Source organism: Plutella xylostella, chromosome Z (assembly GCF_932276165.1).
Source record: "Plutella xylostella chromosome Z, ilPluXylo3.1, whole genome shotgun sequence".
Taxonomy (NCBI): Eukaryota; Metazoa; Arthropoda; class Insecta; order Lepidoptera; family Plutellidae; genus Plutella; species Plutella xylostella.
Genome location: NC_064012.1, coordinates 13,127,331 through 13,141,960, shown reverse-complemented (window position 1 = coordinate 13,141,960; position 14,630 = coordinate 13,127,331). Strand labels below are relative to the sequence as shown.

General features: G+C 39.4%; 2 protein-coding genes across 2 annotated transcripts in view; one reads left to right on the top strand and one right to left on the bottom strand.

Moving 5' to 3' along the window:
• The window catches only part of LOC105388275, a 251,699-nt gene extending 244,126 nt beyond the window's left edge, over nucleotides 1-7,573 (bottom strand). Inside the window, exons 1-3 of the mRNA XM_011559157.3 lie at nucleotides 6,734-7,573; nucleotides 4,165-4,319; nucleotides 3,566-3,755 (exon numbers count right to left, since the gene is read on the bottom strand). Of these exons, the coding sequence (XP_011557459.3) occupies nucleotides 3,566-3,755; nucleotides 4,165-4,319; nucleotides 6,734-7,082 (694 nt within the window). The 5' untranslated portion in view covers nucleotides 7,083-7,573. The remainder of the gene's footprint in view (nucleotides 1-3,565; nucleotides 3,756-4,164; nucleotides 4,320-6,733) is intronic.
• Nucleotides 7,574-9,679: 2,106 nt separating this feature from the next.
• Nucleotides 9,680-14,630, top strand: part of LOC105388278 (nostrin) — a 50,130-nt gene continuing 45,179 nt past the window's right edge. The window contains exon 1 of the mRNA XM_038122013.2: nucleotides 9,680-9,859. The gene's annotated coding sequence lies outside the window, so the exon portion shown is untranslated. The remainder of the gene's footprint in view (nucleotides 9,860-14,630) is intronic.

The window sequence follows — 14,630 nt, the reverse complement described above, 5'->3', positions numbered from 1 at the left end:
TTTGATTTATCGAGTGGGGCGCGTCGTTTAGTATTCACATACACATATTTCGAGCGGCTTCGAGAAGGTTCGACGAAAATTACTTTCATTTAATTCCATCGGGCCGGCTCGGCGCGAGCCTTCGAGCTGTTTTTTGAGCTGAGTTTTGCGGTCCATACGTAGATTTTTACTCGACTTCGAGTAAAACTATTGAGTTATAACGATAGTGAGTACTGTCCATTTAATTAACAATAAGTGTTAATATATAAATAATAAAAAAGTTAACTGTTAAATAGGTAACTATTTAATGAACAAAACATATTAAAATATTTTTTTCATGTTTCCCTTTTCTCATACTGTATTTAATTCTGACCATTTAGCGCCCCATTTTATATTATGCCTTAGTCCGTCCCTGTCTACCAGTTCGCAATGACAAATAAATTTGAAATACATTGCGTCATTTATTCTTCTTTGGCCTTCAGATATCATATGAGCTACGCAATGTATAACCACAGAGGCTACTTTTAGGGTTCCGTAGCCAAAATGGCAAAAACGGAACCCTTATAGTTTCGTCATGTCCGTCTGTCCGTCTGTCCGTCTGTCCGTCTGTCACAGCCGATTTACTCGGAAACTATAAGTACTACAGTGATGAAATTTGATGGGAATATGTGTTGTATGAACCGCTACAAAAATATGACACTAAATAGTAAAAAAAAGAATTGGGGGTGGGGCCCCCCATACATGTAACTGAGGGATGAAATTTTTTTTTTCGATGTACATACCCGTGTGGGGTATCAATGGAAAGGTCTTTTAAAATGATATAAAGTTTTCTAAAAAACATTTTTCTTAAAGTGAACGGTTTTTGAGATATCAGCTCTCAAAGTCGTAAAAAGTATGTCCCCCCCCCTCTATTTTTATAACTACGGGGTATAAAATTCTAAAAAAAATAGAGGTGATGCATGCTAATTAACTCTTTCAACGATTTTTGGTTTGATCAAAGTATCTCTTATAGTTTTTGAGATAGGTTGATTTAACTGTAATTTTGATTTGCTGCTACGGAACCCTTTGTGCGCGAGCCCGACTCGCACTTGGCCGGTTTTTTCTACTTGAACTTAGATGGCGTTAACCTGAGCTTTACATAAAAGTTCATCTACTTGAACTAAGATGGAGTTCGCGTCCCGCACCCCCGCGCACCTCTGCCTTCAACCCCGATTAGTGGCTTCATCTCATCCTATATAGAAAACGAAATATGGCAGCTCTACTATGTATTTGCTTTGTGATCCATACTCAATGTTTACAAACAATCCACTTGCATGTTTTTGGAAATCAAAATAAAGGTAGGTACTATTCTGACTAAATTTCAAAGTTAACGCTTACAACTATCATTTTTATTTCAGTTTCCCAAGCATTAGCACTGTTGATGACGAACACTCCCATTCTTCATCGGATATGCTCTCTCCGGGGACTTCCCACAGGACGAGCTGGAGGCCACTGTGGTCACATTGGAGGCCACAACAGATACGACTGAATCATGTAATATGTTTTGTGTTTTACCTATATACACCGAGAATTTTTTTTTTCATTTTGTCCCAAAAAAGACATGCTGGGAAGGTGTGCACTCAGACATTTTTACCAGCTCATTATGGCAAAAAAATATATTTTATTGTAACAGTTTGGCAGGGCTTTCACCTAGCTTAGGCCTGGGTCTCCTATTTACGCCGTAGATCGCGTCCAGCGTCACGCCGTAGGCCGCGTCATGATGCTCACTATAGAAATGTACTGATGCGGTCTCCCTCACACGTCGACGTTGGCGCGTAGACATAATGAGCATTGTGACGCGGCCTACGGCGGTGACACTTGACGCGACCTACGGAGTAAATAGGAGACCCGGGCCTTAGTCCAAAATGAAGCGTCCGTAGTCGAGCGGGCCTCAGTGGTCGTAACTGATCACTGAGGTTAAGCAACAACTGGCATGGTCAGCCATTGGATGGGTGACCAATTTCTAGTGGTGCTTTCCTGGACGCTTCCGTGCTTCGGACGGCACGTTAAGCCGTGGGTCGCGGTTGCTGCTTCGGCAGCAGTCGTTAAGCCTAGTCAGAGGCCTTCGGGCAGCTTGAAAACATCTGACAGTCGGGTTGCCCACTTACCTGACAACTCTCTCAGCACAAGCTTGCTTGTGTTGGGGTCCACCAACCCGCACTAGGCCAGCGTGGTGGACTAGGCCTAAAACTCTTCCTTCATTGGAAGGAGACCCGTGCCCCAGCAGTGGGGACGTGATGGGTCGTGATGAAGTCCAAAATGTGGACAGCAATATAGTAGAACGCTTCTACAGTATAATCGATAAAATTGTCGGAGGGAAACGAGTTAACTTTTGCACTCACCGAGGATACCAATCACGTTGTTTTGCATCTGCGATTTCCTTCAACACAAAGCGAAACCCAGTCAATGTAATGATGGAAAAAAATAACAAAAATCATCCACAGGCTAAAAAACGAGAAGAAGCCGAAAAATTATAAGAAAAAAAGCCGAACAGAAACGACAATTTCCAACGACTTGCAAGAAAGAAGATAATTAGTAAAAATTATGGAGAAAATAGTCTAAGACCAGACGTACCCGAAAATGTTTTTGATGAAATGAAATCGCATTTTTTGCAAAGCATACAAAAGTCACGGGAGGAAAGACATGAGATCGAACAAAAAACTATTTTGCTAAGTAGTTCTGGAGAGATACATAGATAGATAGAGCTTACACGAACAATGCTCACAGCATAAAATTTAGGGAAAATTTGTAAAATGAGACCGAAAACTAGTTGCGCTACACGTCACTAGATACTTAGTATAAGGTATCTATTTAAACCGATCCACTCCAAAAGAGTTTATTAGTATCATTTTCTTGTTTTTTTCAATAGATTATGAATAACAGTATTCATAATCTATTGAAAAAAACAAGAAAATGATAAAAAATATAAGAAAAAAGCCGAAAAGAAACGACAATTTCATTAACATTATGGCGAAAATAGTGTAAGACCAAACGTATCCAAAAAATCGAAAATATTCTAGATTAATTTAAATCATTTTTTTTTGCACAAAACAATTTTTTCCTGATCCATAATTTATAAGGGGTCTGAGTGTTTAGAAATTGAGCACAATTAGTTTTATGCACATAAAAATGTATTCATAACTTTTCTTGACCCGTCAACAATATGGCGGTGAAAGGCCTGTGCACTCGAGCTCGGGGCTTGGTGACCCGGCCTTGGCTGAGCTCACGTGTGCTCCACAAAGCTATATGGGGAGTAGGACCTCCTGGCACGTCCCCATTGGTCCACTACGACGTGACTACTGGCGGCCCTTGGCACTAGCCTAGTGTACCTAGAACCTACTCATTTGACTTACAAATAATAAGTAATGATAAATCTAAAGGTTTGCAAGAGGCGGGCTAATCCGCCGTCGCATCTATGTTTACCAGAAGATTTATGATGACAAAAACCTCAACCATCAAGCCCCTTCATAACTAATCTAGTACTTTGGTAGCCAATTAGAGTGCATATAATGTATTTCTAACAAGCGGGATTGAAGGTTAGACTCACCAAGGAAGGTGAAGTAAGCCGTGAAAGATTCGAAGTGTGTGAGGATGTCGGAGGCCAGTGCAAGTCGCACGGGGCATCCTATGAGGGTGATGAGACACTCCAGGGGCGCCCGCAGCTCCGCCCCGTCCTGGCCCTGCCGCTCTGAGAGGTACTGCAGTACTACGCACACTTCTTCCAGCTCACCCATCATCTGAACACATCTTGTAGGAATATTCGTTTTACAATTTGAAAAATCTCCATTTACTATATGTTGACACCAAATTACTAAAATTTTTACAAACATTTAATTTAGATTTAATTTGGTGCTATTGACACTGGAACTATTTCATTACTCATGAGTGTATAATCTTTTCAATAACGAAATGGCACATATTTTTTATATATTCTTCCGTTTTCTTTTCTTTATCCGTGTGGAGAAAACTATGACAGCAGGTTTTGACCGCTGAAGCTGAGACAAACAACAATATTCATTATTGAGTAGTTGCTAATCCTAATTCTAAGGCACCTTCGCTTTAGCTAAGGCACGCTCACTCCTCGTGCTCAAACTATAGTAGGGTTGTTTTTGGTGACCGTAACTGTTCATCATAAAGCAAGGATACGAATCCGCCGGCAGATAGCTGGCAGTAGTCTAGCAGCATCTCCCGAAGGCGCTGCGTCTGCAGCGGCGCCGATCCGCCCTGCACCAGCCAAGCCGCTGATCTTATCAGTCGCCCTGCGTCCGTAGCCTTTGCTCCTTCACACTCGCCCCCTCCCACTGAAAAGCATTATTTTAATATTTTATGAGTGGCAGCATCGCCTTCTATTATATATGGAAAGAAAAAAACAAGATGCATTTATATATTTTTTTTAAATGGAGAAGTAGTGATAAATTAAAACTTGGTACTTCCAAGTGCAAGGGCAGTTGCATATATGATTAAAACACAGGAGTGTTTACTAGCGGTGTGGTACGGATATAATCAAATAAAAACCGAAATCATTGAAAAAGACGATATATGCCTTCTGCCCGAATTGGCAGATCCAAGACACACAAGAAATCAGCCAATTCGTGATCCGGACTATGTAGACATTGCCAAAATTTAAATAGAAATAGATATAGAAACATCAGGCCACCGGTGGTAGCTCAGTCGGGTGGAGCGGTGGTAGGTCAGTCGATAAAGCGCCCGCTTCTCTCGCGTTGGATCAGATCTCATAAAATTTTAGTTCATGGTGCCAACCAAATAAATATAAAAAACAACCAAACTCTCACAATATATTGATCTCTCAAAAAGGCACGGACATAAAGTCTGTGGAGTGATAATAAAATCTAAAAAATAAATAAATATATTCTCTATTAAGGAAATTGGGCAGAGAATGGTAGACAAGACCAACGCTGCCTGGCCTGGTTTTGTCCTTTTTGGTAGAACGTTTGTTTATACTTCTAGTTTGACTATTACCGAATACAAGAATGGCTACAACGAACTTGTGTAGGTATTATTCCCTAAAATATCACATAAGCGACGAGAATGGCATCCCACGCGGAGTGTAAATAGTGAATTAATAAATATAGCATATATTCACTTATAAATTATGAATTCAAGCACAAGTAAATTCGGTGGGGTGGTAACCTAAATTTCAACCACGCCTGTCAAGAATGGCAAATATTCAAGAGCCACTTTGTACCTACAGTTCTGCATAGCGAACAGGACAACGATGCAGCAGGGCTTAAGAGGAGAGCCTTGCTGCTGATGGCGTTGGTGGAAACGACATACCGGTTCGTAAAGGGCTTGGCCTTCCCAAAGAAGCTAGTCAATGCGGAGTACAAGTCTCTAATGGCATTGCTAGAGAGGGGACAAGCGGAGTGGGCGACTCGAGTGCGGAGTTTGGCGCAGTAGGAGAAGGAGCGGAGAGTGTGAGCGGGCAGCAGCGCGGGCCTGAAGAAACACCTATGACTTCTGGCACAGAAGTATATCTGTAGTGGGGGAGGAGAGCGGAGAGGATGCTGCTCCTCAGCCGCCAGGAGGGACAGTGGATAGATAGATCGTGCAGATACTTTTTGTTGTTTTACGGAGACGAAAAAAATATGTACCTATTACTTGGAACGCAATCCAAACAGGAAAGAACTTATTCAACAATGGAGAAGTAGTGATAAATAAAAACTTTGACTGGTAATTCCAAGTGAAAGGGCAGTTGCATATGAGTAAAAAACAGCAGTGTTTACTTGCGGTGTGGTACGGAAATAATAAAATAAAAGCCGAAATAATTGAAAAAGACGACATGTTTTGGAAAGAAGTAATGGAACCAAAATTTATAAAATTCTATTATGTCGGCCTTCTTATTATGTAGCCATTGCCAAAAAGTAAATAGAAATGCGGAGAATGGTAGACCGCGGACAAGACCGACGCTGCCTGGTACCTCACCCAAAGGTTATGCCTGGCTATAAAAAGAGGAAATGCAGCCAGTGCCATGGGTACCTTTGGGTGGGATGAGATGCAACAAAATTGCGTCACTTTAATTTGTAAAAATATATATACATATTTTAATGTAAGTTTTTGATTATAAATTTGTTTGTTTCATTTATAATTGTAATCTAATTGATAAACAGAATCAAAGAATCTTATAACAAACACAGTGTTTCTTAGTATTTCATACTTAACGTTTCGTTTCATACTTAATGATGGCATCTATACATATGTAAATAAGTAAGGACAAATCGTACCTCAGTACTTAATAACAAAAATGCATTAAAATATCAGTATGTGGGACGCACACGTGGGAAAGTGGGATCTTTGTTTGTTAGACGGGGGCGGCCGACGTTAACTTTCATTGCCAATTCGGGGATACTCCAAGTACTTAGTCAATAAGGTGTCACCCACTTTTACTTCTGCCTACATACCTAAATTAGCATACATAAATTAATTATCAAAAGAAAAACAATTCTAAATTCGTGTGGGGATCTTGCTGCCCTAGCCTCGGCAGCGCCAATGCCGGTTGCACAACACGTGGTAGAAAGAAACAATCCAAACGTTAAACACCAAACAACATCGTAACCTATTTTATGTAGGCATGTATGCATCTTAACGTATAATTAAGGCAGCTAGCCTTCCTACCCCTATCACAATCCATCTTTGATCCCGTCGACGTGGGATAACACCACAAATGACAAAAGAAATGATATCATTTGCTACTAACATAACGGCTTCGAATCCAACTCCTTACGCAACAGCGCTTCAAGCTGCTTTTTCGCAGAGCGCGCGGGTGCTGGTGGGGCACAGACCGTATCTTCGGAGCGCGATGTCGTATCGCCTTGCTGATGGAACTCCCTGCGTGATACACGTTGCCATTCCGGCTCGGCTCCCTTCGGAGACGGCACGTAGAAGTGTGTGTGGGAGGTGCTTGTCGATGGTGGACAGTACGTCTTCAGTCGCCGCTTCTTGAGAGGTTTCTCACCATAGGATGGCGTTGCGTCGGCCGACGGCGGCGGCGCCTTCGTTGTCATGGAGGGTACGGATGTCCCGCCCGATGACGTCTTACGACTCATGGATAATAGTAATAAAATCTTTGGATGTGCCTAAGTATGTTTAATTTCATATGAAAACAGCAGCTCTAAATTATTAACAAGTTACAAGTTACTTAATATTTACGATTATAGTCTGAATTAAAATTTCTTGCCATTATAACAGCAGTGACAGTGACAGTTTATTGTCAATACTCACTACCATAGCCAAAGGACTTTTAATAAAGTCCTTGCCATAGCCATGACGGTTATTATTTTAAGTTTTATATATTATACATGTATACAAATGTTAGAAAATAAATACAAGTAAGGAATTAATTATACCGTTAACTTCCCTAAGCAAAATGAATGTGGTCCGTGCATGGAAGGTAAATCAAAAAGGAAACCATTTCCAAGGATAATAAAACCAAGATCATACGATATACATAGGAGAACTAATACTCACAGATGTTGAAGGAGCAGTTAATTTTGAAGGAATATACTAAACGGAGAGCTGTACTTTCAAACAATAACAGATGATTATTTTCATTTTTGTTAAGTTAGACTTATTAAGAATAAGAGTGAAGCAACAGGAAACTTAATGCACGAATAACTTTATTTCAAGAATAATCGTCTTAGCCGTGGGGTAAATGGAAAATAATTATAAACGGTGAATAACAAACAAATTGAATTGGGGAATCTCCCTGTCCGCTTACAACCTTTGGGTACACTTATGGTATACACTTAATAGAATTTCAATAAACCATTATTTATACAAATAACAAAATTATTTATACGCAAAAATCTTTATACTCCCATGCTACGTAGTATAATGAAATGAGTGTATAGCGCCGCAGCACAGTAATAGGCGCAGATAATCGGTCAACCGCTGGCCTACTCTGCCGGACATTACGGCACACTGCGGTGTTAAGCGCGCTCCGGACTCAAACCGACAAAACTACAAGAGACGTAGACTTTGATTTTAAAAGAAAGGATGCGCCCGTCTGCATTTTTATCATGAATATTTTGCTTAAAGAAAATGACAACCGTGCGCTGGCCCTAATTCAAACAAAATTATGACGGATATGGGGCCAGCGCTAGGGTGCCATTTTCTTGAGCGGTTGGCTCTGTAGTAAATATAATATTATGTCAATGAACGTAGCGACTACGAGAGAAGAGCGCGCAAGTGTGGAGGGCTGCTCTCGTCTCGTCAATAGTTTGGTCGAGACCAGAGACAAAACCACTCCAGAGAGTGTGGAGTAGGCTTTAGCTGCTAGCTGCAAAGCGGCGCTTATGCTGAGTTTAAAAGTATTGATAGTTTACGCAGAAAACTTATGGCAAAGTAATCATGTTAACATGTGTGCAGTTTACTAATAAATTCGCACAGAAAGAGCCGCTTATCCGAACGGAGAGTAGTTTGTAAAAATTGACGTTCATCAGAAAATTTTATATTTATACGATGAATAAAAACATTTAACTTTGACTTTGCATCATCGTCGTGTTCCTGGAGAGAGGGAAAAATGTGAAGAAGGCTATGCTGCGGTGTGAAGAGACTGCACGACGAGTGTTGCAGCTAAAGGTCGACACATCCACTAGAACGCTGCAGACCAGTGACCTGACACTGTCTAGGCTGCACAGGCCTTTAACTGCCACACCGCTTCAGTGATAATGACAACATTCCCGGGAAGCTGGTGTCAAAGCTATTCAAGGAGACACCACTGCTGATGCAGCATACCATCTTCCCTAGTCTCATCCCCATGACTGGTGCGTTCGTGGAGCCGCTCCGAGAAGTGGCGATCATACTAAACTTGGAGATGTCTATATTGCTGCCTAAACCAAAGGACAAAAGGAAGATGATGTCTAAGACCCTGGCTGAACTCATGGAAGATTCAAAGAAATATGTTGATGCTGCCATCAACGGCTCTTACAGCCCAACGGAGGCTAGACTCAAAGTTCTAGTGAAGGGTAAGATACTGGTGATGATTAACACCGCGAGAATTGGGTTCTCGCTCTCTGATCAAGTCATCCTGATGCAGAAGGAGTGGTAGGCATTTCATCCAAGATGAGGTTGCCGTACACCACAGTGCTGGAGGAGTTGGCTGCTGAACATTCCGAGGTATCTCCCCCTGACTCCAGATCCCCAGCTGGCTCTGCGGGAAACTAGAGGAGGGGGTTTGTAGAGTGGATCGAACGATCCAAGCGCTCTTCTTAACCCCCGACTCCCAATCTTCAACCACCAAGCGTACACGAGCCCGAGTCTCTTAAAAAGCTAAGCCAGGTAAGCATGACATGCTCGGCTCTAGTGAGGGAACCAGTGACGAGGGAGCGCGACCCAAAGCTGCCGATCCAAAGGACGGCTCCAAATAGAGACCTGCTAATAAGGGTCACACCATGGCTGGAGTGTCAACACACTCATTAACACATTAGCCATCTATAAAAAATAACCCAGAACACAAAAGCCTGCTACTACTAACTATCCCTTTAAGATATCTTTCTATTCTTGACGAATGAGAAACCTTCTAACTAAATTATGGCGGCACGTCCGAAAATCAGTCGTAAACAGCTGGTGTTAACGCTTTAGTGCAGCGCGCGCGTTGACGTAACGTATCTATAGACCGTCGTCGCGTGCGAGTGTAGAGTCGCAGAGTCGAGTCAGTTGATCCTCGGCAGCGCCAGAGTCGGTCGCGACGCGAGCGACACGCGACTTCGCACGATCACCAGTTTTCCACAGAGAAAACTCGGCGAAATAAAAACTTGTTTAATAGTTTGTCCAGTGAGTGAAAATTTAACGGATACTTAAACTAGCTGCGCCTGCGTCGTTGGTGAGTGCTGGCTTTATTTTTATTTTATAATCATGATAATGTTTGTTTACTAAGTAGGCAAGTATTAAAAACAGTTAAATGTTTTATTGCACTCGTTTAAAGTAGTTAAAATAGTATAGCGAGCCATTATATATATAATAATTATATTATTAGACATACATACTTATCAGGTAGGTACCAGAAAACAGTAAGTAATCTGTCTCGTGACATGTGAATTTGACAGGCTGAAGGTGGATGAGCGGACTCTGTGTGGCTTGTATGAGTCGTTGTATGACTTGTATGAGTGATCGATGAGTGACGCACGCCATCACAGTCATCTAACTATTCAAACAGCCTGAGTGTAATTAGCTCATAATTCAAACGCTGTTATTTTGCATTTATTACCAGCAACATATATTATAAAAGAGGTTGTAGAGACCGGAATTATAATAATTATAATAACATGAACAGTAACAGGAGTGACTGACAATGAATGATTATAAAATGAAAAACCATTAAAAACAAAACAAACAAAAGTAGATACTTAATATAATTTTATTATCATACAAAAAGAAACTTAAAATGAAAAAGCTCTATAGGTATCCGAAGAGGAAATATAGGAAAATATAACATCAAGGATACTTACACAATACACTTACGTTATTATTATTTTCCTACACCTTGTTTTTTGTATTTATTGTCCATACAGTAAGTACTTCGGTATTACACATTATGTAATAGTTATTTAATAACATCGATTGTAATGGAACAGTTTACTGTAGAATGAAGCTGAAACCGTTTGATGCAGTGTCATATTGTGTGATGCTGATGAGATGGATGACTTGCACTGCGAATGTTTACTAACCATCTCACACTGAAGTCTGTTTTTTAATCTCAGATACTAAATTGACAGATTCTGAACGGTTTATCAACAGTGGATTGTCCCGAGATTAAGTAAGGTATCTATTGGCGGGACGATCGATGTTCGACTTCGATGAACCGTTCAGAATTTGTCAATTTAGTGTCTGAGATAAAAACAGACTTTAGAGGATACATCGACTTCAAGATTAAGATATAACGGGGCGAGTGATGCCACGCTAACATCTATTACTCTTTCGCTTCGCATCACATGTAGAAAGAGCTTGGTAGTGCGGCAGTGCCCCGATATATCTATAACGCAAAGTCGAAGTAACCCACCTACTGGGTATATTATACTGTTTTTATTGAATGCCGTGGCGAATTCGTAATTTTTCAATTTTCAGCATAATAAAGTAACGTATAGAATGAGTTATTTAACTATCGTATTATACCCTTAATAAGTAATTCTTATAAGTTAAATAATCCATTAATATGTATCAAATACCTATCGATCTATATAGTCTATACTCAGTTGAATGTGTTTAGTATTATAATCTCATTCATTCTTTATTTCATTCGCTATTAGACTACGACTCTACGTATTATTTATTATTTACAACCTCTCTCTTTCTTATATCAAGGTATAAAAATCATCAGGTTAGACATACTTAATAAGTTATAAAAGCTAAGAATGAGGAAAAATCTTCGACCTGCGACCTACTGGCTCTTCACCGCAACCGCATCGGCAACTAACAGCTTCATAATATTGCTTACTGCCTTTCCAATTTCACAATCATTTTCTTTTACTATTTAGCAGATAATAATGTGTAATTTTCTCCCATTTCATGATGTTTTTGCTTTGCGAGGAAGCTATGTACATAGGCCTGAGATGATGATAATGTCAGGCATCATTCTAATTATACCTAAAATTCGCGAAACTCTCATATCGTCTCAACATAATCATGTATTTCCTTCCATTGTCTGTCACTCCAAAATTTATCTGATGGCATGAAATTAACGGGCGATCCACTTTTACACCTCCACTAGAAAGGAATCTTTGGATTTTAAAGCTCTATCTCTGAGAAGCTAATAAGATTAGCTACAAGAATCTGATCCTAGAAACATAAAATTCACTATGAATACCTAACATAAGGAAATAACCGCAGATGATAGTAAAAGTGAAGTCGGTTATAAGAATAATAACATAATTATATGGTGAGTATTGCGTGTTACTGACAGTGTATCTTCCAACTCACATTAATCTTAAAGCATTGTAGATCTTATCGTGATATAATAACGGTCAAAATCAAACCAATATTATTACAACCTCGAAGAGTTGAGTACAGTCAGAGCCACTCAGAGCAGAACAGAAAGTTTTGTTATATAATTTCGAGACAAAACTTAATTACTCTAAAACGTCTAATTTATGCCTCAATTCGTTCTCTAAGAATTCCGAGAGGCCTTCGTACTTCGGATTACAGATACATAATTTCTAAGAAGATTCTGACCCCTTAGCATGAATTTTCATCGTAAACGTGACGTGAAATTACTCGATGAATTTTGTAGGGAAATTTTTGTTCTGCTACCGACCGCCAAGGGCGCTGTTCATATTTTCATACAAAATTACTCGATGAACTCTACTACATGTTCACGATGAAAATTCATGCTAAGGGGTCTGTTTGGTGAACGTGTCTTGGTGCATATTTATTTATTTTTGTTTTTTTAATGCATGTTTAATCACCTTTAACTTCCGTTTTCCTAATTGCTATCGTATGGTTTCCAACCCAAAATCCCTTACGGAGCTACGCGCATAACCGAAATTGTTAGGGTGTCTTTCCACCCATAGAAGCTGGAAGCAATATTTACAAAATCCACATAAGTAACTCACAATTATTTTTTTGCATGTAACTCTTTGTTTTAGAACAAGTTATCCAATAAAAAAATGACTTCCTGTAAAATTATACGACTTTTAGGTAGATGTTTTTTTTAAAATATTATTATGCGCTGTTGCGAAAGAAATCCGTTCTATGCTACGAGTATGTGCACCAATTGTGATAGATGGATATCAAACGCATCCAACCTCCACGGTATCTATCTCTGATCTCTATCTCTGGGATCTCTGGTGTAAAACCACCCTTATGCTATGTCACATAATATACCTAACTGAAACAGCAGCTTATAAAATTAACAAAATCAATTTTACTTTAAGGCCGTGGTGTTGAATGGTCAAGGTGAGCCTCGGAAATTCAAAGATAGTGTTGAAGTCGGAAATATATTGTAGGTATCGTTAATGGATTTTATACAAAATGTCACAGTGACCTTGGCTGATGCAATTTTGATATATAAATATAACAACATATAGGAAAGTAGCAAAATTACGATATAATTACTATTGAATAAAGATAGTATATTATATTAATAACGATATCGAATTTAAACCGAAGCGTGGCACTGAATGGAATGACTTAGGTATAAAAATAATAATAATAAACCGGCTGCAAAAAAGGAGGTTCTTAGTTTGAGCTGTATGCTGTACGTGTGTATGTTTGTGCGCGATCATATTATCATTTTAGAGTTATTTCATTGATAAAATATCCAACTAATACGCGGTTAAAAACATATATAGCATCTTTATATTTCAACCAGGGATTAGTCAAGTTCTACGATGCCGATGGGGTGCGGCTGCTTTCCAACCTGAAAACCCCGTAGAGACGATATCTGTACCAGGAGCCCATACATAAAACAGAGTTCTATTGTAGCAGTGAGGGCGCGGACGGGGGGTGAAAATCACCCCACGGGTGTGAGAGAGACCCGTCGACGAGCGAGACCGCCACAGTATTCACAATTCAGCCTACATTGTTACTGTAAAAGCCCTGGATGTGAACGTGAAAGCACTAACACTAATAAACCAGTTTACAAAAGAAAGTTATATCAACCTTATTTTAAATATGATAGGGATTACTGTTGATTGAACTAGCTAGACTCTAACAGTCACATGGGCTGAATGGTTTCACTAAAAATTAACGTTGAAATCGTTCCGACAATATAGGCAATTAAATGTTTCTAAGCCCAAAAATCAAGAACTCCAGAAGTGCCCGGTTGATATAGAAGAAAATAATATTATTTATTATTATAAAAGCAAATGTACAAAAAACATACATAGGTAATGTAATTTATTTATTATGAAGATTCTATACATTACTGCCTCCTACATTAATGCAGATGATATTGACGCATGCAAATAATGTTTTAATTCATTTTAAATTTTTATCAAATATTAGTTTACTTGTATTAATGATAAATAACTAAATATAAAATAATATGGCCCTCATTTCACTACTTTAGTGTTTACCATGCCGATACGTTGTTATTTTCGTTTAGTCGATTTGACTATTCGAGAAACATAACACACAAAACGGTGATGTTGTTTTAACAATTTAAAATTTTACTCCATGAGTTTAAGTTATAAGCTATTATTATTTTCAATACCTTATTAAGAGGTATTCATACAGTAAAAAATATGCAATTTCTGCGAACAGACTGTTGAATGTCAGCTTGCGTGTCTTGGATCCGTATTCGGAGCGCGTTTTAGACACAGTCGTGAAATCGTGCGTCGTCGACGCCGCTGCATTCCAGAGAAGCGATGCACAACGAATTCACTATACTTTTAAAACGTATTGTTTCCCTGAATAGCCCTTCGCTCTGGGACTGCGCCGAATTCCAAGGCGTAGGGATGCCCGATGCCCATAGGATGCGATATATCGTATCACTTTGTAAAATAAAAACTAATGAACTACAAAATATGTGACGATTTTTGTTTAGACCCTCGGTATGACATTTTTTAAATTTTACATCTCAATAGGCACGATAATATTTAATTATGCAGGGTGTGTAAGAAAAAAAGTTGAACAGCTAACAGCTCATAATAATAACT